Here is a 26,302-nt window from a genome sequence, read left to right as displayed (position 1 = left end):
GAGAGGAGTAGGAGTAGGAAGGAGTTTGTCACGGACTCCGTGTACCATTTCCAGAACAGCACTTGGCATCTCTTGCTCATATGTCAAATCTGTGCCTGCACAGTGGGCAGATACAGCTTCTGGTTAACTTTTTATAAGAAGAATTTAATGCTGACTTAACCAAAGTGATAAATAGCTCATCTGTTTCCAGGGCAAACCCTGAGCATGCCAATGGGGGAGCCCTGTGGATGGAGCTGCTGCAGTCCTGCCAGGCCTGAAGCTCTTAGACCTCCACAAGCTGCTGCATTCATATCCAAGAGCAAAAACCCCTCGTGGGACAAATTTCCAAAAGGTCAGTGGTACGATGGCCATGGCTGGCTTTCATGACCAGAAAAAGTTGCTCAGTCTTTCAAAACACCAACTTTTATTTTAAAGGCAGTTATCACACTGTTTCACAAAAAGTTTCTCTGTTATTTCCCACAATGGTCACCCTTCCCTACCTCGGTCTGAGTCAGACTTCAGAACAGATTTTTTAAAAATGAGGTAGAAGGAGAAACAAAAACCCCTGCAGTTGCTGAATTATGGTATTTACAGTGACATTAGACATTCACAGCCATTACAGGAATGTTGTGCTTTATGATCCTTTGGATTTACTGGGAGAATCAGGCAAGATTCATAACACTTCCCAATTCACTTGCCAGTATCTTCCTCAGGCTTTGGCTTTAAGGTGCTGCTGGAAACTGCATCGTGACAAACAATGAAAGTTGGCCCCACTGATCGTGTCTCTGGCACAACATTGAGATAGCAGATACCACATCCCAAATCCTCTGCACTTGAGAGACAGGAGCTCAAGTAGACAGTTCTATTTAAGTGGTTTTTCAGTTCAGCTTCTGTTCCCTCCTGACAGGAGATACTTACCCAAGGCCTGAGGATGTGCTGAAGAGCCTCAAAGGATTAGGAAGAGACCATGAACATGTTACATATAAAATGACCATGACCCCCCTCCTCTTGAATCTGACCCTGACTTTGTACTATCTCTATTTTCCCAGTTCCACAGACAAATCTCATCCTGCTGAGCACTCACAGACAGGCCTCCCTCCCTAATCCCCATCAGCCACTGTGCCTCCAAAGCTCCTGCCTTGTTGGGGTCAGCTGTGGTGCCAGTGACAGCTCCAGAAAACACCTCCTGCAGCTCCCCAGCCCCACAGAGTCCCCAGGCCTGGCTGCAGATGGGGGAGGGTTGCCATATGCCAATGCAGGAGCAATTTTTGACTCACAGTCAAAAGCATCCCAAAAAAGTCAGCGTGCAGGATTTTCTGCCATATGGAGGAATTGTGATTTGGCCTTTTCTCCAGCTGTATCTCATGAAGCAAAAAGGAAAGAAAAAGGGGAGGATGGGCTTTTCTTCTGTGCAAATCTCGCCCCAGAGTTCATCTTCCTCTGAGAGACTTTGCTGGTAGCTGGAAAACCAAGTCAGAGCAGAAGGAGGCTGTAAGGACCCAGGGGACTGAGGATGTGTCCTGTCCAATTCTACAGGTTTACTTTGGGTCCTTTACACTTTGAACATGAACTTCCCAGGGAAGAGGGAGAAGTGCTGCAGAGAGCCAGGGCTGGTTCTGCAGGGCTGAGACAGAGCAGAGCAGCAGCAGAACCTCCTGTTCCGTGCAGCCTGCACTGCTGCCCTACAGCAAAGGGTGTCATTTCCTCCAGGCACTGCAGCACTTTGCAGCTGTCACTACCAGCACCTCCCTGGGCCCTGTGAGCTCTGGGGTCTCTTTTGCTCAACATGGGAGGTCGGTTTAATCTGAGACTTTATCTTTTTATAGACACTAATGTGGCATTAGCACAATGCAGATCTGGGGGTTCAGATCCCATAAATACCATGGCTGGTGCCCACACGGCAGAGCCACCAGCTCCAACGGGTAGAAGTTGTACAGACACACAGACACCTCAGGGCCTTTCAGCTTCTCTCCGATCTCCCTCGAAGGACAGAGCTGTCAGGAGGAAAAAGGCTCCTCCAAAGGCCCCCACGAAGGCACAGATGGCAAAGCTGCTCTGGATGCTCCGGAAGCTGCTCTGGAAGGTTGGAGCCCCCCGGGCCTGCAGGGCGTTGGAGACCTGGGGAGGGAACGAGGCTGCATTAATTGGGACAACACCCCTTCCTCCTGCTCAGGGGGGACCTGGGGAAGGGTCAGACAGGCACACAGGGATGAGAGTGGGCTCCCCACGTTTGCCAGGCACACCTGCACTGCTCTCCAGCTTCCACTGCTCAAGCAATCTCATGTTCTCCATCCCTTCAGTGCCCCACTCACAGGAGGGGCAAATACATTTTGACATTTCCTGGCCCATCTCCAGCCAGCCAGCACAGCACAGGCACTTGGGAATGACCTTTAGCATTTCCTGGTGCTGTTCAATAACTTTATACCTCCCTGCTTGGATAGAAACAGGGGGTTAACAGCAATGCAGGCACAAGCAGCAGCACTCATTAGAAATTAATTACAGACAAGAGTGGGGGCTGCTTTCGAGCCAAAAGGCCTTAGAGGAGTCATGGAGTGACATAGTGAGGAACTGGGAGAAGAAGATACCAGGCAGCTGCTTCTTGCACTGGTGGGAGGATGAAGCTGTAAAGGTTATAAACGATACACATGAATTTTATTTTTGCAGACAGAAAGAAAAGCTGATTTCAAGAAAATAAGATTCAACACTCAAGGAACTCGAAATCTCTTCTTAGCATAAACAAAAAGATAAATGTTGAAAGCAGTCATTTTTATTCCCACATTTGTTCTTGATGCTTAGAATGCACTGTGTGATTTGAAATGCACAAATATGAGACTCTTCAACCTTTGCTGGGTTTGCTGTGATTATTCATGACACTTTAAGCAGATAAGAGCAAGATCAACTCTAAATGGGCACCTAGGGACTACAGCAAGCATCATGGCCACAGTGCAAACCTTATGTATTTAATGTTAAGATGCTTGGTGAAAAAAATCTCTGGAGTGCAGAGGGAAGAAAAACAGACTCTGAAAAAGACTATTCCCTGATTATTCAGCCAGATTTTAAGTAAAGGGTTGGCTGAAGCAGGTTAGGAAACAAGAGCAGAATGTGGGAGCAGATTGAGTGTTTAACCAACAGCAGTGCTGGTGTTTGGGCTCACAGGAGCATTCCAGCAGAACTGAGGTGCTCACTGCACCCCGTCCCACTTGGCCAAGGAGCAGTTTTGTTCCTGAGTTTGTTGTCTCTGTTCTGTCTGAAGCTGCAAGGTTACCTGAGGTTCATCTCATCTGGATAAGCTTTATTTATCTTCACACTTGTGGATGAGCTGCTGTTTAAGGTGCAGGCCCTGCACACAGGGCCACAGCACCCAGAGGGGCAGAGGATGGGGGTGGGGGCACAAACAGCTTCACCTTTCAGGCTGGAAGCTTAAACAATTGGTCAAAGGAGAATGCACAAGAGCTTCTGGGTACTTCCCTTGGCTGCACTCCATGTCAGCCACTTGCCCTGACACAGAGGTGTTGGTTGTTCTGTTCCCACACCCAAACAGTGGGAGGGCAGGGCTTTCCTAAAACACAGAGTGAGCAAAGTGGGCTCTTCATTTGCCAAAACAAGAGGCTGAGCAGGAGGAATCCCTCAGTGAGGGAGGGTGTGTTCTCTGCCACATCACAGAGCTGAAAGGCTGGGTTTCCCCCAGCTGAGGACAGCTCGAGTGTGGCTGTGCCTGCAGGAGCAGCTCCCTGGGGCACTGCTGGCCCTGTCTGACCCTGCCACTGTTAACAGGGGACAAAGCACCAGCAGAGAGTCCTGAGGTGAACTTGAGATAAACTGCCATACAAAGAAAACCTTAAAGCAACAACAAGGACTCATCTCTCTCCCATGTCCAGTAAAGCAGGAAAATCAAAGTGGGTGATTGGTGTGTGCAGTTACTGTTCCTAAATCACAAAGAGTGAAGGAAGGGAATGACAGTGACAGGTACAATCCTCTGGAACTAAAACTAATGAACTGCACAGAGAGAACAGCACTTGGCTGCTTTGTCTAGAAGCACCTCAGATCAGGAAAATGTAGGAAGTGCAGAGGAATCAGGGGAATCAAGGATAAGGTGCTTTGAGACCAGAGCTTTGAAGGCCAAGTAGTAAAATTGCATCACTTTTGTTCTGATTTCCAAGAGACCATCAACTCTGAGATTTTGAGTCTTGGCTTTTAATGCATTTGATTAATTTCTACGAAACTCCTCACAAACTTACCAGAAAGTGCTTAAATCCAAGTACAGTACCCATGACACTGTCTTTGCAAAAATGTGTGCCTTCAAAAATACACGAGTTTCCACATTTCAAATCAAAATCCATTTCTACACACTGCATGCAACCCCTCAAGCTGCAAGCATAGGATTGTGTTCTACCCACCTGCAGTGTCACAGGACCAGGGGTTTCAGGCAGGTTAAAAATAATGCCTGTGTGCTAGAATCAGTGTGAGCAATACAGGTAATTTGTAGTTCTAGACCAGGTGGTGTCTAAGGCTCAGCAAGCAGGGAGTTAGTTCACTTACAGCCCCGATGAGGAACGGGCTCCCTGCATCCCCCAGCAGGTGGCTCAGCAGGATCTGCAGGGCGATGGCCGTGGAGCGGCACCTCGGGCTCACCACGCACTGCAAAACAGCACCAGAGAGAGCCTCAGCACCTTCTGGGGCATCCCAGACACACGGAGACCTTTTCTATTTTACAAGTTTGGAGACAGAGCAGTTCCTCTGGGCAGAAGAGTACATTGTGTGTTTTGTTGAGGGGAAAAAACATTTGGGGAAGGAAGACACAGGGGGGAATGACAATAAAGTAACTCAGCCAGGACACCTCTTACTACACAGGTTCATTTGCAACCATCAGGAGCGTCCAGCCAAGGATTCCTTGCAGTCAGAATGGTTTGCCAATAAGGGTGTTCAGCACTGACAGCCTGTGGGAAGAGTTTCTTGTGCCCTGTGTCAGCAGGGCTGGGCAGGGCTGCTGGGGGGACTCTGGGGGACCTGGAGCCTGGAGGAGCTGCTGGCTGTGCAGGGTGTCAGCTGGGACCTTTCACTCCTCTGGGACCAGAAGGTGGCTGCTGGTGCTTTGGTGGCACTGCCTGTCACTGGGTATCACCTCAGATCACTGGATATCAACACCTCCAGATGATTTTGCCTGGGAGGGCACACAGTTTAAATAACAAGTTGGAGATGTGCACAGCCAGGACTCAGCAAAGCATCCCAGAGATTAGAACTATTTTGTCAAATGAAATATAGTAATTTGGGGGTAATAAGGGCTTTGTGCCTGTGCTGCTGAAGATCAGCTGTGCCTGCAGAAGTACAGGATGATTCCATATAATTTGTGTCTCTTTCAATAATGCATTTACAGAAAGTGCATTCACAGTCAGAATGAGACAGAAGCAATTTCAAACCTTCATACCTTTGTTTTCCGACCCCTTTCTCATAGCAGAGAAAAAATGCCTAATATTCTCCCAGTCCTCTATCCCACAACTTGGTTTTGTTTTGAAGCTGATCTAAACATCACTAAGTGTGTCTCAAACACTAATTAAGAGGGTGATTGGTGTTTTACCAAGACACAAACTCAAGGTATATAACCCATATACTGGTCCTACAGCTGCCTTCAAGGAAACATTCCCATGCTGGGTAAGATGGGTTTAAAAAAAAAAAAATTAAGAAAAGATCCTGCTACAACAGACAGTGCAATAAAGCTGTAACAAGAAAAATAGAAGGATGGGATGTTTCCTGTAGTTGGGAGGGTCGGACAAACTCTGCCTGGGCTGTCACTCAGGTTCTTCTGCACCATAGAAGCCAAGAGCTCCAGGCACTGTGGGACTCACTGGGAGAAAAGAAACAAAAGATCCCCCACAGAGGGACTTTGAGGTAGCCACAGCCACAGCCTCCTGCCCAGCCACAGGGACTGCCCAGGGCCCACCCCAGGGCAGTGATGCTGCTGACATCCTGCACTCCAGCAGCTCCCAGGAGATCCCAGCCCAGGCCTGGACAGGGAAGCCCCAAGCAGGGACAGTTTGCAAAGCCTGTGGTGCCGTGTCTGGGGTTTCAGAGACCCTCCTGTCCACTGTCCCAGAGCTGTCAGCTGAGACAGCAGATGGAACACAGGCTGGGGGACACTCCTGCACCTCCCAGGGCACTTCCAAAGGCAGGGACATGTTGGTTGCCCTCCCAAGTTGCAGCATCTCCTATGCTGTTAGCTGCCACACCCTAAAGGACAGTGCTGTCACCTCACAGCTGACAAACATTTCCATAAGGGAACTCTAGGAACAGCCTCCCAGGAAAGCAGCAGGGCAGCTCCAGCCCCTCTCCACGTGCACATGGAGTGTACATGGAGCTGTACAGCTGGCAGTTCTGTGTTTACACTGAACAGGAGGACGGAGGTGGCTCCATGCACTGCATCCTGATGCACAGCCACAAAGTCCTTATCATTCAGCCAGCATCTCCCTTTGTCTTCAGCTCCACAGGTTGCAGGATAAATGAATTCCTAGCTCCATTGTCTGGCTAGTAGTGCCATGTGGGAAGAAAGAAAAGTCATTTTCATGGCAAAATAAGAACATGCATTAGCAAATGCAGCTACATTGTCAGAACTCCTGCCAGTTCACGTGGGAAACAAGACAAAAAGAGGAATTACTGCTGTTATCTGTGGTACCCTTCAGTCACTGCAACAGCAGAAATACACTGGACCTGTGGGGTTTCAGCAGGACAAAACCCAACTCTCAGATAAAATTGCCACTAAATGAGCAGATACCCACAAATTCAGCTCAGTTCCATCATTTCTCTGATAAAATGATTAATATTTAGACTTCAGGAGATCTAACCCAACACACCACCACAGAGCTCAGTCAAGCTTGTCACCTCCCCATTTGTTGCCAATTGATGCAACATTGCTGGTACCTAAACCCAAAATACTCTAAAGCAAATGCAATGAGGACTGTTGGTCACCTGGGAGACAAGAATCTCCTTCTCTTCTGGATTTAGATGGATCCAGGATATGCAGTGGCACTGCCCATGAATTCCTGCAGGTTGGGATGTGATTCCCTGAGCAAACTGAGACTGGAAATGATGGAACTGAAGCACAGCCCAGCTCCTTCCAGGCTCTGCAGTTTGGGTTCAGGAAGGAATTGAAGGAATGAGCTGACAGTAACCATCTGCCTCACTTTCCTCATCAGATATCACCAGTACCTCACTCAGTGTCACCTGCCTCTCTAACAGTGACAGAGGACACAATTAAAATACAGCTGAAGGAGTTCAGAGAAAAGTAAATTGAGAAACTTAAAAAAAAATCCCTCAGTGGTGCCTCAACTGATGTAAAAATAATGGTAATTGTAATAATACTTGGTCCTGGCACAAACCCCAGTGATTTCAAAATAAACTGAAACAGAAGCTAATAAAAGTTGTCAGTTTGGAGCAGTGATAGCTTTCCCGCACCTGTTCACTGCTGCAAGGCTCCAGCTCTTTTCTCGTAGGATAATTGTTTCTGACCGTTCCATGAGAGTTCAAAGAAGAAGCAAAACCCTTTTGCTGCTGGCTGAGATTCTAAGCAGGCAGCCAATTCACTAATGCTGACTGCATTATTTGTTTTTCAGTGAAAATTCCAGAGTGCAGAGAACTGACTCGTGGGGAGCAGCACCGTGAGAGAGAACAGAGTGCACAGTCAGGGCCAGCAGGGCTCTGCTGAACACCCAGGAAAGGTTCCTTTGCTGCCCTGAACTCCTGGGGACTGCTGTTGTGTTGTGCTGCTCAGGAATGTGTTCACTGTGGTGCTTAAATGAAAGGTTTGTTGTGGCAGGGGGGTTTGCAGCAGCAGCAACCTGCAGATGGGTTTGAGCTCCCTCAGAATGGAACACTTTTACATCCAGCGGGAAACACGGGACTCCTGCTCGGGAAGGAACAGTCAGAGATGTCTGTTCTGCTGTGCCTTCAATCCCTGTCTCAGGGAGCTTCCCGCTGGAATGTTTGGGTTGCAGCCACACCCACCAGCACAGGGATCCCAGAGTGACGTGTCTGGGTCTCTCCTTGTCCCAGCACTGCACCCTTTGTAGAAAAGGGTGGTGTCAATTCAAAGGTTCTGTCTTGTGCCCATGGGGAGCAACAGAAGAACTGTCAATCATTTCATTAAGTCTGGCTCTGGTACTTAAATCAGCTTTCTGCAGTCTCATTACTAGAAGTGAACAAGATGGACCATTTCCTTGCCTATTTGATTAATAAACCATATTCAGCTTGTTCATGCTATGGATTTAATTAAAAAGTCATATAAACTACTTGATAAGACTGTGATAATCTGTCTAATTCAGTGTTAATAACAACATCTGCACCAGGTTTTACACAGACACTGATTAGTGATTGTGGAGCTACAGCATAAATGAAAGATTGCCAAATTTTTCCTTTGAGTAAAAACTCAAGTGTGTTAAAAAATTACTAACTGAAAAACCTTTGAAATGATAAAAAGAACAAGCTGCTCATTGAGACCTAAGACTAGCAGTGCCACAAGATGTGTGCTTTTCACATCACTGCTTTCTAAAGAACTTCCTGATGGCAGAATCCAAATGAAATCATGCACTGCCCTTCCTTGGGCTTGTGGTGTCAGCCCTGGCACCTCTGAGATCCTCATGACAACCACTGCTGGCCTGGCCCTCTGGCACTGCAGCACCACTGAGGAATTGGATTTGCTGGAATTCATCTCTGTTCTGGATGACTTTCCCTCATTTGGGTCATGTTTTCAAACGTTTGGAGCACAAACAGAAAACCTGATTAGAGACACAAAATGACCCTGTTTCTGGTGCAGACACAACAACACAGAGCTGTACAGAAACCCAAACTGCTCTGGGGACAGGCAGCACCAGAGAGTTCCCTGTGCAGGAGCTCCATCCAAGCCAGGACATCTCCTTTCTGGGCTCACAAGAACTGGGGTGACTGCACCACCACACCTCTATTGCCACTGGCATCCTTGCCCAGCAGTGATTCCATCCCCAGCCTGAGCAGGGTACCAGTAAGGGGATTGTTGATAGGAGTTCATTCATCTCTTCCCAGAAAGCCACCAAGATGCAGCCTTAGGAACAACTTTACGTTGAGAAAAAACTTGAAATAAGGAAGTAGATGCCTGAGCACTTACCAGCAGCATGTCTGTCACAACAGCCCAGATCACAAACAAAAACAGCTCTCCAAGGGCAATAAAAATCTGCAAAAGAGAAGAAAGCAGTGACTGTCCACAGTGCATGGGCTTGCTTTGGTGTGAGGATGAAGGCAGGCTCACTGACTGTGCCTGTGTGAGAGCTGTCCCACACACCCATGGATTTAGAAATTAAACCTTTCTGTCAATGTTTACAAACACTAATTTCATCTTAAAGGTGGGGAAAGGAACCAGAGAAGGTGGGTGGGGTTTGTGTCACAAATCCTCAGCAGAAGAGTCAAAATAGGAAACATGCAGCACCCTCCCACTGAACTGCTGAACCCAGGAAGAGGAAAGCCAGATCCTGGGAAGAGAAACTTTCAGCAGGGGTTTAAAAAGTAATTAAAGATCTCCCTTTGCAAATGAAGCACCTCTGTGCTAATACAGGTACTCTTAAAGGCTGTTTCAGAAAGAGAACTTCCCAAATGGAATGGACTCCAAAGAACAGGCAGCCTGGAAGTGCTGATGCCCTGTGGGAGTTCCCTAATCCATCGCAGATGGAGACCCAGCCATCAGGAAAAGGGGTGGGGCCCCCACCAGTTCTTACAGCTGTGGTCTGAGAGAACATTAACCCTTCCAGCCAGCCCTGGACACAGGGAGCAGCCTGCCCAGGCTAAGGGAGGCTTTGGGAGAGCATTAAGGCTGCCCTGTCAAGGGTAAACTCTGCTAGAAGGCAGAGCCTGTTTAGGGACACAGGCCACAAAGTCAGATGGCACCTGGAAATAAAGCCCATGGTTACAACAGGCAGCAGCATCTTGTTCAGCAAGGCCTTGGTCAAGGTGTTGTACCTGGTCTGGCAAAGGCACAGTGGCAAATGCCCAGGTGTTTTTGGAGGGGTGGCTGATGTGCCCCTAAGGAGAACCAGAGCTGATAAACATCTTCCTGCCTCCTCTGTGGTTCTGGTCCTTTCTGCTCATGTGTTTTCTTCTCCAAACAAGTTCAGAGAAGAAGTTCCTTGAAGCACTGAGATACTTAATACAGACCATTATCCAGGGATCCCTCTCTTCACACTGCTTTGCACAGGTTTCCTAATTTGCAGCTGAATCCATTCCCCCACACAGAGTTGCTTTTCCTTAAGTTATATGACAAATATCACTCCTTGAATATGTGTTAGTCTTGGATTTATGCATCCTACTGCCCACTGCCACAACCTTGGCAGGCTTTGCCCTCACCAGACACAGAGTGCAGCTGCTGCTCTGCAGGTCAGGACTGTTGCAGTATCACTGCTCCAGCCTGAGCTGGAAAGCAAGTGAAGCACCTGCACTAGAGAACTGTGGGCAAACACAAAATGTGTTCATGAACATGGGAAGCAAAATCACACAGGTCAGCTGTTTACCAAGACACTTGGCAATAAGGACTGGCTGTGAAATCTTGCACTCCCCAGAAAAGATTAGCCCTTCATCCCTTTATTGCAAGGTAATACTCTCTGAACTCTCTTGGAAAATCCAGATTCATCAGGCAATAATGGTGTGAACTTCCCTACCTTCTGTCAGTGGTGCCATAGGTAGCAAGAGATAGTGCAGGTTAAAGGGAGACAGGGAGGAGATAAAGAGCAAAGAGATTTATTTAGATCCTGGCTGATACTTTAAATGGAACAAGATGCAAATCCTACAGTTAGAGCAGAAGGTTCTGAAGGCTTCCAAACTGTTCCTAGATATCATCAAGTGGAATAGATGACTCCCTGCCTTCATCCATCAAATGAGAGATATCTCCCTGCCAGGAATCTTGTGATGTTTAGCACTTTCAAAGTGTAATTTCCAGTTTTCCTTTCTCTTCGTGTTTTTCCCAAGTTATTTAGTCTGTACAAGCCCTAAGAACAAGAGCATGTCGTGCCCAGTGCAAGAAAAGTAGAATTCATCTTTAGGAAATAAGTTATTGCTGTCAACCTGGAGATAAAAGGAATGGAAATTAATGAAAAATTATCCTTGATAAGGAAAATGTGATATTCAGTGGCTAAGACCTCGTGCTGCACAGAGTAATAATTTCAAACAGAATTGCGTTAATGTTAGAGACACAACTTTGTTAGATTTTCTTTTCTTTCCCAAGGTCTTGTGTGGATTGCAGATGTAGGGTCACCCCCTCACCTGCTGGGTTCAGCCATGACTTTCCCAAGCATCTGCACTGCAGTGGGAAGAAACTTAAAGAACACACTTATCCATACCCCAGTTTGGAATTTCCTCCCAGATAACACCCTGCTTGAAGACAATGCTGTTTGTGAGGAGAGAAACATTTAAACTTCCACCAGTCCTTGGAGAGCTCCGTCATCAGGAACTGCAGTGCCAGGACAAGGGGAATGGCTGCACTGACACAGAGGAGGTGAGGATGGGATATTGGGAGGGAATTCTCCCCTGGGAGGGTGGGGAGGCCCTGGCACAGGGTGCCCAGAGAAGCTGTGGATGCTCCATCCCTGGAAGTGTCCAAGGCCAGGTTGGAGCAATCTGGGCTAGTGGAAGGTGTCCCTGCCCATGGCAGGTGCTGGAATGGGATGAGCTTTAAGGTCCCTCCCAACCCAACCCATTCTGGGATTCTACAATTCTAATAAAAGGTATCTTTTGGTAATTCAAACCCAATCTGTTGGCTCACTCATCTAACACAGAGTGGCAAATGAAACTGTTGCCCTCCACCTTTAAGGACAAAAAGAGAACTGAAGAGCAAACTCAGGGTGGGGCTCTGTGGGAACCTGAGAAGCAGCAGAAGAAAATGGCCAATTCTTTGGCACTCAGATCTCCACTCCTGAATCCAAAAATAATCCTCAATCTCCCATTGTGCTTTGTGTACACACACTCAGACATGCAAATCCACTTGTTTTTCTCTTGGTGTAAAGGTGTTTTTCCACAGGAATACACATTCCCGAGGAGTCAAAAGGAAAACCTCTTTGAACAAGTGCTATTCTTAGAAGCAAAAAACCTGAAAAAGTACCCTTTTGCAGAGAACTGTTGATTATTGTAATTAACTTTGCTTGGATCCTCTTATTTATGTTAATCATGGTGATTTTGGCCGTGGAGTCACAGGAAAAAACTTGGAGTCTTTCCCTAGCTGTTACCAGATTATAGTTGCAATAAGGTTTACATTCAGTTCCCTCTCACAGGGAGTTTTTGGAACTCTTCATCATTCCTGGTAGGTTTCTGTTTTTCCCTTTGCTAAGAGCAGAATTTAAGTGATTTATACTTCAGTTTGCTTTGCCAAAAGCTTGACTTTGAAGATCAGCTGGTGATCTGAGACTTTGAAGATGATGGCTCGATTATTCTTAGCAAGAACTGTGTGTATTGCACAGCCCCAACTACACCAATCTTTAAGGATTCAGAAAGCAAAAATAAATAAGAATACTAAATTAGCTGCGTAGCATTAATAATTAACATAAGATTGAGACTTGCTTTAACTACATTTTTGGAGAAGGGACAAGCTGCATGCAGCTAATTACACAGGCTTACTGTTGTGCAGTGCACTCTGCAGGTCCTGAGGCCCGGTTTGCAGTGCCCTGGAACAAGGAATGCCCAAGGTGGATCCCAGCGGGCAGGCCCCAGGCAGCACTGGAGCACCATTCCCAGTTCTTCCCTGGCCACTTTCTAAATCACTGAACCCTCCTAAAGGTCTAAAAGACTGCAGAGAATTCTGCAGAAGCCACCCCTTGCCTCCTCCTCATCCTCCCCCTTGCCGTTCTGCCCAGGATGCCAAGGGACAGGTGGCTGGTTGGCACTTACAAAGGTGGAAAGGATGTTGGTCTGGGCCACCACGAGAGCCGTGTAGAGGCACAGGGCAGAGATGAACATGCTGGTGGCACAGATCAGAGGATCAGCTTTACTGTAGATCTTCCTTAACCTTCTGGTGACCCTTGCCCCAGCAATGATACCCAGGACTCCTGTCCCGATGGTGATGGCTCCGAAGATCAGGCTGGTGACAAAGCAGAGGACTCAGTTGAGCATGGTACTGTAGGAAAACAAACGGTGTTAGCTTAGAGCTGGAGTTTCAGAGGAATCTTGAATGGGGAACTTAGATTTCACCCCATTTGATGTAACCCTCCCACTGCTTGTAAGTGGATGTCATGCCAAGCCTCAGTGCAAGATGAGTGTCCTGGGAAGCAGATATTTTCCCATTTACAGAGCAGGTGTTATGTACCCAGGCTCAAGGAGGACCCTGCCCAGGCTGGACCTGGCTTGGACATGCAGTGATGTAGAGGAGACCCAGTCATCGTGGTTACCCTGTGAACCAATCTACTCAGTCATCCCTGAAACACAGATGGAGGGACTCTTGTCACAATCTGCTGTCTTGGAAGGGATCCTAGCACGTGGAACGATCTGCATCTAAATTATAACCCTCTGGTTAGCACAGCTGAGATGAGTCACTTCTCTGACTCTGGGAAACACCTACCACTTCCCACAGGAGTTCAGAGAACACTGGGTAGTTAACTGTGCCAGGTGCAGGGAGCATTTCCTGAGTGCAGAATGGGCAGCACCACTCAGCTCTGTGTGTGTGCAAATGCAAATGTGTTCTCAGGAATCACAGCTCTGTGCTTTGAGAGATTGTGTCTGAACAGCTTAGAAGATTCAGCCTCCAAAGGGACCTCCACATGTGCTTTTCTCTCTGTCCCAAATGAGACCCCAGTGACAAAGCAACCCAAGTCCAGTGGTGCTGATTGTTTAATGCATCACAGTTCTCCAAGGCAAGCAGGGACAGGACCGATGTATTCTGAGCCCAAGTGCTCCTGAATATTTCAGAGTTACATGGTAAGTTCTGTACATTTTCCTCAGCTTTTCTCTAACAGCAAAGCAAAGTAACCAGCTGGGATAGGATCTGTTCCTTTAAACTACAGTGCATCCACTTTTTATTTTCTTTCTGGCTGATTAGGAAGGACTGAATTATTCTGCAAGTAAAAAAAAAAGTATTTCTATGCAAGATAACAAACTTATAGCATATTTGTAGTCTCCCTGCAAGTTCTTCAGGATTCTGATTCATCACTCACTCCAGCTTGATAGTGACAGTAGAGATTGTCACTAGGCAGAGGAACTATCTTAGAGATTTGTTCAGGAGAGAAAAGTTCCAAGGTGACATTAGCTGATTGAAGCATCCATGGAATTGTGGTTAGAATATTCATGTGTTGTAAACTGCAGCTGAAATAAACCCGGAGCTGGAATAAAAGAGAGCAGCCTAAACTGAACTCCAAGCATGGCTCAGTTGACTGGGAGTAGGAAAGTACAGAAGCTGAGTCCTGGGGAAAGGCTCCTATGGGATCTTTTAGGGTCTGAGAATGCTCCCTTATCTGTCTCATCTGTTCCAAAGTGTCTGCACAAAGACCTGAAAAACCCCTATTTATCTACCTTTGAAAGGACAAGACCTGAGTCAGCTGTGAGTTGGTGTTTCCAGGGAGTCTGAGATACAGCCCTGATCCTTAAACAAAGCCTGCAACTGCTGAACAGCCAGGGGGGATCCTCAAAGTATCCCTGACAGGTCCTGGAATGTGCTCACTTCCTCCAGGCCATCAGCTACAGGTCTGACACAGTTGTTTATTCTGTTTCTTTACATCCCCCTGGAATAACAACAGTCTAAAACCTGCCTTATGCTGCTTCTGGCACGAGCTTCTGCCAAGGTTATTTTTAAAGTATCCTGTAAGAAGCAGGACATGAGGTTAAACTATCAGGAGCTCCATTTCCCTCCCCTGAAGACCATGTCTGCTCCAGCAACACCACTGTGGAATAATAATTCAGAAGTGGATTAGAAAGCAAACCACAGGGCAACACCTTCAGCTTCACAAAGGAAGTATTTAAACTGGATCTGGGAACAGGAACAGCTGAACAGCTGAAACTGTTCAGTCTGCTCTGCTGTCCCAGCCACACTCCCGGGTTCACTCCCTTCTCAGCAGTGTTCACTGGGAAGTTATGAGCCACTGGTGGCATCCATGGAAGGACAATTCATTTCCCACTGAAGGATTTGGGGGTGGATGGACTATTCAATCCATCAGTTGAGTTTGGTCAGTCATTCCACTGCAGACAAGCTGAAGGACCCTGTTAGCAGAGTGATTACTGCTTTTCCCTTTAATTGTCTTCACCTGGAAAGGCAGTGTAGGAAGTACTTAGTTCTTTGAAATCCATCATGAAGGCAGAGACTGAAACCACATCTGGGATAACTCCAGGAGAAAGGGACACTTGTATGGAGGCCACTGGTAGGGAGTCAGTCCCAGTGCTCACTGTGACTGAGGCAGCCACAGAGACTGGAGAGCAGCACTGACTCCGTTTTGGTATTCTGGATAACACAGAACACATTTGTATTCTGGTAACACATAAGGGGAAACTTCTCTTCCTAGCTGGGGAAAAGTCATCTACAAAAAGTTCTGATTACTTCAAAGTCTTCTACTCTTGTAAATTCCTCTTCCCACCCACCATTTGATGCTTATTCATGGATCTTCAGTGGTCTGGATGTGCTCTGTAAGCAGAGCTCTGCTGGCAGGTCCCCACAAGAGCAAATGATGCTGGTTTGATGCAAGGATATGGGACTAGATCTAAATCATCAAGCTTTCTTCATGCTGGGAGCCACAATCACCTGGCTAACCCAGCAGGGATTTTAAAACCAGACTAACAAGCAGATAATGGGAAAGTCACCAAAACACAGGATTTAAATGTACTTAAATGTGCATTTAAGTAGCTTGGGGTGCACAGTCATTTGTCAACTGAAATCTGCTTGCTAAAGCTGCTCCTTTTTTCCCCCCCACGAGTGTTCCTGTTACTGCTTCTTCCCAATTTACTTCAGCAGGGCTGGCAGCATCTTCCCAGTTAACTGATTATAAACAAACAAATAGGAGTGTCTCAGCATACCTGGCAGCAATGTAGTCTGACATTCCCACCCCACTGCCTTCACCAGAAGTGTTCAGTCACGTCCTGCCTCCCCCCTTTGGAATCGAGCTGTGATTTAGTGCTGTTCCACAGTCCCAGCTCACCTGCTGGATGAATTGCACGGTTCCTGGAGGCAGGGGGGGACAGTGCCCTGGACGAGCTGTGCCCTGTACAGGAACAGTGGTACCCACATTCCCAGGGCTCCAGTGACAAAGGTCATGGCTGCCACACCCAGTGAGGACCAGACAAAACTGCAGCTGCAAATCAAAAGGAAAACAAAGGGGAGATATGAAAAGGACGGGATGGGAGGGAGAAGGGAAAGCCTACCTGCAATACCCAGGATTTCAGGCGATGACAAAACAATTCATTCAGACATCTTATAATCAAACCCCACTCCCTTGAATATCTGAACTCTGATCAGGCTTTATTATGAAAGTCAACAATAAAGTCCTAATTAGAGCAGAGGCCATGACCTACTGATTTCGTGTTAAATCCTGGGTTATTGCACATTCCACTGCCTGCTTCTGCTAAAACAATTGCTGTGGATTTTTTGATAGCAGAAGTACAACAATAGAGAGTGGGCAAGAATTTAAGGGCTTAGTAGCTGAAGGAAAGTGTTCTATGTGCAGGTCTAAATGCCTCAGGATGGTTTTAAGTCGTTTCTGTAACCAGCATAAATGAGAGTAACATCTAGGTCCTCCAAACTGTGAAGATGCAGTGGCTGAACCCCTTCTTAACTCTGAGTGGGTAAAAAAAACCTGTCAGTCTGCACAGAGAGTTTTCAGACAAAAGGAGAAGCATTTTAAAAAACTGTCCAAACCTTGTCTCCCTCCTGCCCTGTTCTAGGAGAAAATTAAGTTTTTGCTGGTCTCCTTCTAGTTGATAGTTTAGGAAAAAGTCCCCTTTAAGGTCAATAGGGAGGTATGAAATTGTAAGTGCTGCAAAGGACCAGGTGACCACCAGATTAGAGGACTTGCTAAGAACTGAACCAAATTCTCCATCTTCTAAAGATAAAGGACTCTTGGACTTGATGAAAAGTGGAACCACCTTTTTCTTGGCAGTATGACTTTATGCTTTGGAAATCAACTGCTAAAGGAAAAGAAAATAAAATCTATTTTTACAACATTGCTGGAACATCTTTTTGGAAAGAAACTTTGGTGATAGCCTAGTTGTTGATATGTCAGGAAGGTTCATTTTTGATTCAGGAAAATTCATGTTTTATTTGCTTCAGGCTGTACTGCCTACAAATTGTGATCCAGCAAACTGGATCTCTGGGGCACTTGCTGTTCTGGCTGCAAACGGAATGGAAATCGGATTGTCAGTTAGAGAACGCTGGAACCTCTGGAGGAAGAATCATAGAACCATAGAATTGACAGGGTTGGAAAGGCCCTCCGAGATAATCAAGTTCAACCCTTGATCCAACCTCGCCGTGGTTCCCAGCCCATGGCACTGATGCCACATCCAGTCTCACCTTAAACACCTCCAGGGATAGTGACTCCATCCCCTCCCTGGGCAGCCCATTCCAAGGGCTGATCCCTCTCTGGAAAGAATTTCTTTCTAATATCCAACCTAAACCTCCCGTGGCAGAGCTTAAGACACAGCTCTCTCGTTTTACTGATAGTTGCCTGGGAGAAGAGCCCGATCCCACCCGGCTCCACCCTGCTGTCAGGGAGTTGTAGAGAGCGATGAGGCCTCCCCTGAGCCTCCTCTTCTCCAGGCTGAACAAGCCCAGCTCCCTCAGCCTCTCCTGGCAGCACTTGGGGCTGGCGCAGCTGCACAGCGGCCTCTGCTGTTCCCAGCCCGGCTGCCGCTCCTCCTCCTGCGCCGCTGGCACCGGACTGACCGCACGGTAAAAAACCTGCTGCAGTTCGTTTTTACTTCGTGCTGCAGCTCAGCTCGGTGTTCTCTTTATTTTTTGTTTGGTTAAAGGAAGAGGTCGTCTGCCAGCCACCGCTCAGCTGCTCTAAACGCGTGGGCAGTCGCTTTATAAACCGTGTTGGAGCCCAACACTCTCACCTCGTGTATCAGGGCTCCCAAATACCACACAGAGACTGCTCGAGACATGCTGATCCCACCTTCCTCGGGCACTAAGAGTTACAGATAAATTTACACCTGCAAATAACCAGCTCACCCTGAGGGCTAAAGCAAGAGGGAAGGGGAAACTTAGTAGAAAGTAGAGCTGGATTTAAATAGGAGCACACTGCCATAACTTTGCCTCCTTCCCCTTCCTCCAAATGGGAGGATAGAAGAAGCAAAGAAATCTTTGATTTCTTTTGTAGCATTCCTGTAAAAGAGTGGAAGAAAGGTTTTTATTAAGGGCGTTTCCATCCCCTTGCAAAGAGCACGAGACACAAAGGAGCAGAGCGGGATTCCATGGACATTTCTTGTAATGGGATGGCCACTCTCAGTGCAGGGAACCTTTGTTGCTCAAACCACTTACTTACTTCTTGGCAAGGGATCCAACATCTTGACACCAAGTGGTCTTGGCAGTTGTGTGTTCATCTGGTGTCTCATCTGCTCCTTGTGTTGTGCCGGAGATGCTCAGTGCTCTGTATCTTGGTGTCCTTCTCTGGGTCCTGTGAGGGACCAGGAGAAGCAGAAGGACCAGTGCTAGACCTCCCATGCAAGGAGTTATCTGTAGACACAAGGTTGGTTAGGTGAGGGATGCCTGTTTTCTTATAGATATGGTTTAGGTCACATCTGTAAAGAAGAGGAGTGATGTTGGTGATTTGTGGTGACTTTGGAGGAATGATAATATACCCTCCCTCCCCGTCCTACAGGTGCATGGGTGCTCTCTCTGATTCTGAAGAAAAACACGTGAAGAAAGAAAACTGTGCTGTGGTGCTGTGGCCACAAACCCAAGGCTCAGTGATGCAGTCACCAGTGTTACCTGAACAGCATCACAGGGGTGATGCAGTAAACACTCTGCCCCACTCACCTGCTTGTGCCACTTATTTTGCACACAAGGTAGGAGGATGTGACAAAGTGCTTCCAAAGCACTGGCTGTTCAGGATGGAGAGACGTCATGATGACATGATCAGAACAGGAGAGTTATTTTCTTGAAACCTTCAAATAATGGAAGTTGTTCCCAATAGTGCTGGAGGAAACTGGTGCTGCCAGTGTAACGATAATTTTACCTTCAGATTCCTCTGTTTGAGGAGGTCTCAGTGCAGTGACAACCACTCCAAATGTGTCCTCATCTAAGAGGAACATCAGCACCTGCCCTGGCTGCTGTACAGTTTCACCTCCACCTACCAGAACCAGGCAGGAATCTGCCACTTGTGCTGCAAAAGGAGTTCCCTTAAACATCACATTAATGAGCAGTCAGGAGTAGGAAGTCCTTGCACTGCTCCCCTCTTTTAACACAGTGAACATAAGGAATCCAAAGCCTGGGAGGATTCTGGTGTGTCAGGGAATGAAAGGCAGCGACTCACCCTGAATGCCCAGTGCCAGTCCCCTGTGCTCCTTGCCATGCCAGCTGCCAGCACGTAACCACAGCCACTGTGAGCAACAGAAAGGACTAATCAGAAAGCACCAATGGACTCTGGAGGGCTGCAATGACACAGAGAAGTGTTCTGTCATAGCTTCCAAAAGGGACAAACAGAAACAACCCTCATGGTCTGTGCAACTCTACTTGCCAGACTTGAGACAGGGGCAATAATGGCCCAGATTCCCCCTTGGAGTCCATATCCTGTAAAATGACACTGCAAACCCAGATCAAACGGCCCATAAAGCAGTTTATTATTCAATCCTCTCTGTGCTAGCCACAGGAATTATGTCCTGCAGGAATTTCTTTAGTTTTAATCTGTCTTCTGGGCCCGGCCTTGGCTCCCTGTTCTAGTACAGAGTATGTCTCTAAACTACTTACAAGGCTCTTCTCCCCTTCTTGACACAGTGTGAATTTAACTAAAAGAGGAGAGGGAAGTGCCAATGCTTCAGTGGGAGACATTTAGTGGAGGGTTCTTGAAAGATTTGTCAAATAAACAAACATCTAAAAGCTTTTGTATTCCAAACCCCAGAAATACATTACATACCCCCCATGCACACGTTTCTTTTTGAATTGATTCAATATTTTATTCAAAGCCAGAGTTTAGATTCTCCCTAAAAATGTTGGGGGGAAAAAGCGAATTTTTCTTCAAGATAAGTACAGAAATAAACCTAATCAGCTCCATTCAAACTTGCTAAGGAAGTGACAAATCCCTTTGCAAGAGCCAAGGCAGATATACATCAAAATATATCTACTTGAGGCTCGGGGTGTATTGAATTGCAGGCGTGGTCAGACAGAATTTCAAAAGGCCAGGCAATTACTAGCAAGAAAACCAACCTTCCCACTGGAATGAAGATATAGAAGAGAGATAACACTGTGGTCCTTTTTCCTTCCTCAAACAGGTCTGCAATGATGGTGGGTGCTATGGTGGAGTAACTGGCCGTGCCAATGCCAACCAGTCCTCGTGAGAGAACAAATATCCAGTAATACTGCAGGGGAAAGACACGTTACAGTGCAAGAGAGTCCATGGCACAAGGAAAGCTTGCTGTTAGAGAAGCCTTTTGGTGGATCAAATGTACCAGAGGAAATCAGACTTGCCTTTGGCTATGTCTGTATTCCCTCACTCACTCCTGCTCCCCTCACATCTCACTGCTGGGCTTTCTCTTTCTGCCCAGCACTGACTTCCCACAGTGACACCCAGAGGGAATTTTGGGATAGGGTGGATAGAGCACATGCTTGCCCCATGAGCTGCCACACTGTCAGGTCACAGCAAACATTCAGGGTAAAAATGAGATCCCCTCAATTGCAGCAGTAATGTGTGGGCTCTCCTAGCTAGGCTGGTTTCCAGCATCCCATAAAGCATTCCTGCATGGAGTCCATTTAGTCCAGGCTTGGGGTGTGAGTGCTCACTGATGCTTTTCCAAAAGTGGTTAGAGAGGGACTCTATCAGCTCCTGCAAGATGCAAGCAGATTATTTTCACAGTGCCCTCTAAAGCAGCAACATACCGACTCAGTGATGAAGGAGCTGCCCAGGGTGACTCCAGACCAGAGGAGAATCCCAGCTCCCAGGAGGATTTTCCTGTTGTAGCGGTCTCCGAGGTACCCAAAGATGGGGGCAGCCAGCATGTAACACACAGTGAACACTGCAAAGCCAAGAACCAGCAAACACAATATTGCTCAGGTGGTTTTGCCATGTGTGCTGCTCATCCCTCAGATGAACTCAGATTATTTTTAGGGCAGAGGTTAAAGGCAGGCTGAGTTTGTAGAACTCAAAGGGGGGTTGATGTTTGAAAAACGATAAATGCAGAGTCAGAATATTCATTAAAAAATGTGTGTGAATTACTGAGGTTCTGTATTTCTTGAGAAATCCTTCATCTTTTGTGATTCACGTGCTGTGGGATTTTTGAAGGACTCTGCTCTGGCTTGACTTTGAGTTTTGCATCATAGCCAGCCTGCCCACAAGTGGAAGTGAGCAACCCCACACACCAGGAGGAAATAGAGAACTAAGTAACCAGGCTGTGTTTTGGGAGCAGACCAGAGAGAGGCAAAGCAGAGAAACTCCCTGACTGAAGGGGTTTCATTACCTGTTTGCAGCAGACCTATCTTCTCATCGCTGAGCCCAAAGTATTTCTGTATATCCAAGAGGATCCCTGCAACAGAGGCAGACACTGACTGGCAGCAGAGTACTCTGCTCATTCCCTGCAAGTGCCAACCCAAAAACAAGGCTTGCAAGAACTGCAGCACCTTTAGCTTCTAGTTTAGGGTTGAGACAAAAAGGTCATTTCAGCTCTACATCCTGCCAAGGCTGCACATCTCCCATCTCACCTGCCTTGCATTTCTGCTTTATACTGCTGAGAAACAATTAGAAACAGCAGAAGAATCTGCTTGGAATAAGCACACCTGTACTCCAGTATTGAAAGCTATCATTTAAAAAAGACATTTCTTCTCATGCTGCGTCTCATGTTGTGTCAAAATAGATAAAGTCATACCACTGGTAAGAGGAAGAAGCCATGACCATTTAAGGGAACTAGTTCTGGGTAACCTGCCTGCTGTGCCCACAGCAGCTGATCTGCAGCAGAACAGGGCTGGGTGAGGTCAGCAAGAGGCCCCTCTGCTCCCACCCTGTGTTTTCCATGTTGTGCCATAAAACTACACTGCTGCAGCTCTTAAAATCGTTGTGGGGTCATTTATTTTAAAGCTAAATCCATGTTCCTGTACCTGTGGCTGCAGCATCAGTGCACTCACTATTTACTGATGTGACTCCAAGTCAGTGTAGAACAAGGTCCAGCCTGATGGTAGATTTCTCAATGGCTCTTGAACATATTTTGCATTTAGGGTTTTTCTAATGGTCTCAAAAGTAAGTCAGTGATTTCATTCAATGGTTTTGCATCATTAAAACAGAGCAGTCAATTGTATCTTTCCTTTCTGGCAGTCAGTGATCAACACACAGAAATACTGGATTACAGGATTTCAGGTTTGGACTCCCAGAGTATTTAAAACAAATCAGAGCTAACACAAGACTTGACCTGAACCACAGCTCCATCTCAAACTGCCTTTCACACCGAGCACCAGTGATTCCCTCCCCAGGACTGAAATAACTGACCTGAGCAGTGATTGGCAAATGCCAAAGCATTGATTGGAACAGCTTGGGGCAGGGTCACAGATCAGAGGGGAAAGGGCTGCACGATCACTGCTTTTAACAACTGAAGACTCAATTCCAGCAGACAGTTTAGTGGAAGAGCTTGTTTTCTGTGTGAAGATGGACGTAAATTCTGTCAAAGCCTGTGAGCAAAACTGCCCGGAAACCACAGCTTGGCAACTGCCACCGGCTTCGTTCTGACCAGATCTTCACACCTCCCTCTTCTCTTCCCTGTCAGCCAGCATGGACAGCCAAGCTCAGAAGTGCTGCTGCAGGAGTTCTGCAGTGCCATGGAACTCTAGCAGATGAACAGCGTAGTGCTGGGGTATAAACTGCAGTTTACAGGTGGCCCCCATGGCCCAGGAGGTCACAGAACTAACTAAAAAGTGGTTTAGTCATCTGATGTAATTAAAGGAGATGTTCCAAAGGCCTGGCCTCTGCTCTTGGAGGTGCCTCGCTCACAAGAGCGTGCTGGGGAAATGTCAAGCTCCTGGCACACACAAAGAGCAGTTCAAAGTCTGGAATGAGCCAAATGGCTGCTGGCACTTAACTCTTCCAAGTGCATCCCCTCCTCACACCCCAGTTCTTGCCTGAAGATGTTTTCACCCACTCCTGCTTGCTTCCTTCCCTCTTACTGGTGTGGTTTAGAAGTACTCAAAATAAAAAAAGCTCAAACTCCTAAACCCACTCCCCTCTCCATTTACAAAGGCATTGACTGAGTGTCTGGAATCTCTGCACGGTCTAAGTAGTAGAATAATTACTTTGGGCACTGTCACTAGGTATTCCTTCCAAATTTAACAATCCACCCTTTGGGTTTTTTCAAGGTTTTAAAACATTTCTGATTCCCAGGCCACTCAGAAGTAACATATAGTAAGCTCACAACAAATGTTTCCTCCTAATTTCTAAGTCAGATCCCTGGCAGCATGGTAGATCCTTAGGAGTGATGCTAAACAGAAGAATTTACACAGACCACAGTTTACACTGTAAGAAAAAACCCACAGATTCCCCACCAGTTTACTAGAAGCAACTCTTTGTTGTTCACCACTAGAAAAAAAAAAAGTTAAAAAAATCAATTAAAAAATTGTGGAGGAGGGATATATTATTTTTTAGACAGCAAGTTGTGCATTTGGTAGGGGATGCTTAGGGAAGTGGGTCTCTGCTCTCCTTACACAATCATTTTACTCCTCGTTGCAGGAAGCACACAAGGAAGTTAAGAAAGCCCAAAGTTAATATAACAGAGTTATCTTTTATTGGCACAAAGATAACATAATTTTGGGACTTTTAATGGAGGAAATGGCATCAGTATTCTCCAGATAAAGGAATGCCATGGTGAATCTACCAGATCCAAAGAAGGCCTGGTAAACTGCTCTGCACAGCAAAGGGAAGTTCCTTAGTCAGTCTTCTGTAGAGTCCAGACACAAAAATAGACTTTGCTAAAGTCTGTTTATAAGAGACTTAGATTTTAAAATATTTTATCATCTTTATAAGTATTCTAGGAATCTACATCATTCCTAGGTGCTTCCAGATTTATAACTGGAAGTTTTATTATGAGTATGCACAATAGGCTAAGCAGATAAGTGAGGAAAAATTAAAAGACATAAAGCATATTGTTACTTTAGAAACATTTGTTGAGTAAGTAGAGCTGTTAAGAACTTAAATTTTTTTTCCTTAGAGGAAGAAAATAGGCTCTCACCTGGCACAAGGAACCAATCCGTGGAATTTAATAAATTCCCAAAGCACAGCATGACCAGTACCCTCTTTGCTGGGCTGTTCCGTGGCACAGGCACAGCTGGACACGGTGCCCCATCTGCTGCAGCAGCTCCGTGGTTCTGGCCCTCCAGCAGTGGCTGCAGCTGCAAGCCTGTGTCCTCATGAGCACAGGGGGGCTGCATGTCCCCCTCACCCTGCAGGGATGATGAAGTGTTTCCCCCAGTGCACCAAGCCACACACCAGTTTTGGGCTGGGCTTTGAGGAACTTCGATCACTCCGGTCATTTCCGGCCCTGAGAAGCGACATGAAATGTTCCTGCAGCAGAAGAACTTACCCAGAAAGGAGCTGCAGGGCTGTGCTTTTGCAGAAGTGCTGAAGAGCAGTGCCCTGAAGACAAGGGAAAGGAAATGCAAACAAAAGCCAAGTAACCTGCTGTGCACCTGAGAAATGAAAGTGCACAACTCCGCAGTGATCTCACAGCAACTGCACAGGCAAAAATAACAATAATCTTTGGTAAGGTCTCGGTGAGTTGACAGAGCTAAAAATAGTCTTTCTAGAGAAGAGAGAGAAAGAAATAAAGGGAAGCTCGTTTGCTAGGCCAGGTACCTGGGTTTGACCTGAGCCCTCCTTTACCACGCACTTGTTGGGCAACTCTGGACAAGCCATTTGCTTCCTCTGCCCCTGATTGTCCCCATCCACAACCCCTGGCCTTTCAAACCGAGCTCTGTGGCCTTGGCCCTGCCACCTGAGCAGTCCCTGCTCGCCGTTATCACCCATGAGCACACATCTACCCCCAGAACAAAATCCTTCTCTACCCCCAGAACAAAATCCTTCCCAGGAAGTTCCTGACGGTTTAGGTCAAATCAGCAGCAGACTCACAGTCCAGAGCAGGTGCTGGGTTCTGTTTGGTGTTTTTAGAGGGAATACCAAACCAAACCAATCAACAACCCAGGATGCTCCAGTAAGCAGAGAAAGGGAGATGGAAACCAACACTCTTCCTCACCCCTGCTGGAACTGTGCACATTCCACAGTTCTGAATCGTGCAAAGGGATTTTTTCCCCTTTCTCCCCCCAAAAACAAGTCCAAAAAGTGAAGAACAGAGGGCACAGGAGGGTGTTCTTGTCCTTTTGGTGCATGTAGGTACCTTCATTTGCTGCTTTTCTTCTGGCCACTCACATTTATTAAAGTGTTCAGTCACAGGTCTTCTGAGCCATTTTGTGGATTACCAACTTCAGAAGGTAATTTATTTTTTGCACCCTGTTAAAAAAGTTTAAAGTGAAAATTAACAGTAAACCTAAGAGTTTAAGAGTGAGGCAGCTAATTGGAATGAGTAGTGCTTATGGTTCATGACTCAGGCATGAAGACAAGCCTCTGTGGTTGGGGCTTTTTTAAGAACTGTGTATTTCACACTTCAGACTAAACTGAAAAGCAAAATAGCACTTAGTATTCTTGGCCATTTTGTAAAACCCAGACCCCTTTGCTTCTGTGAGTTTCACAGTGCAATATTTCATCCTGTCTTCAGTTTGTGAAGATCTAGTTCTTCATCAACCAGAAGGCAACTTTAATTTAATCATGGCTAAGTCGATACTAATTTTATTTCAAGAGGAATTTTTTTTTAACATCTTAGCTCTCAACTTTTTAGACACAGATCATGGGCATCTCTCCCCACTCCTGCTCAAGGGAGCTCTATGTCAGTCAGCTTGTGTCTGGAAACATTTCAGCTGGCTTCCAGGAACCAATCTGTGCTCTGTTCAACACTATCACTACTACCTTTTTCTCTGCTAGAGACCCTTCTCTGAGTACATGGCATGTTATCCATGCATCCCACTGCTGCTTTAAACCATTGAAGTCAAGAGTTGACTGTGCTTGGGAGCAATAAAGAGTCCCAGAATATGCAGAGTTGGAAGGGACCCCTCAGGGTCATTGAGTCCAACCCTCCACAGACACCCCAACAATCCCACCCTGTCCCTGAGTGA

At 46.6% G+C, this 26,302-nt stretch overlaps 1 protein-coding gene across 3 annotated transcripts; it reads right to left on the bottom strand.

The window, feature by feature from the left end:
- Positions 1 to 1,238: 1,238 nt before the first annotated feature.
- On the bottom strand, positions 1,239 to 26,041 carry LOC126643541 (protein spinster homolog 3-like). Of its 3 annotated transcripts, none has more exons than XM_050321965.1 (12): positions 25,471 to 26,041; positions 24,310 to 24,713; positions 21,562 to 21,627; positions 20,984 to 21,120; positions 20,315 to 20,466; positions 19,425 to 19,491; positions 18,435 to 18,625; positions 16,095 to 16,247; positions 12,868 to 13,057; positions 9,110 to 9,175; positions 4,519 to 4,617; positions 1,239 to 2,097 (listed from the first exon to the last, which is right to left on the bottom strand). In XM_050321965.1, exons 2-12 carry the CDS (start codon positions 24,608 to 24,610, stop codon positions 1,930 to 1,932), a joined length of 1,590 nt encoding a protein of 529 aa, XP_050177922.1. In that variant the 5' UTR covers positions 24,611 to 24,713; positions 25,471 to 26,041; the 3' UTR covers positions 1,239 to 1,929. The 3 variants fall into 3 exon arrangements, with proteins under 3 accessions (XP_050177922.1, XP_050177923.1, XP_050177924.1); XM_050321966.1 differs by having other exon boundaries at positions 24,661 to 24,713; positions 25,503 to 26,041; XM_050321967.1 differs by lacking the exon at positions 25,471 to 26,041 and having other exon boundaries at positions 24,310 to 24,905.
- Positions 26,042 to 26,302: the final 261 nt, after the last annotated feature.

The sequence above is a fragment of the Myiozetetes cayanensis genome, unplaced genomic scaffold (genome assembly GCF_022539395.1).
Source record: "Myiozetetes cayanensis isolate MyiCay16 unplaced genomic scaffold, myiCay2020 scf27, whole genome shotgun sequence".
NCBI classification, from domain to species: Eukaryota; Metazoa; Chordata; class Aves; order Passeriformes; family Tyrannidae; genus Myiozetetes; species Myiozetetes cayanensis.
The sequence above is the reverse complement of the archived record's forward strand: the minus strand, read 5'-3'. Positions and strand labels throughout refer to the sequence as shown.

Excerpts from the sequence above, each read along its gene's own strand:
- LOC126643541 (XM_050321965.1), bottom strand. The coding sequence starts at position 24,610 with ATGACCGGAGTGATCGAAGTTCCTCAAAGCCCAGCCCAAAACTGGTGT. Across the intron at positions 21,628-24,309 it reads GGATTGGTTCCTTGTGCCAG|GGATCCTCTTGGATATACAG; the intron begins GTGAGAGCCTAT and ends CCTCTGTTGCAG. Across the intron at positions 20,467-20,983 it reads GCTCCTTCATCACTGAGTCG|TATTACTGGATATTTGTTCT; the intron begins GTATGTTGCTGC and ends TTTCCCCTGCAG.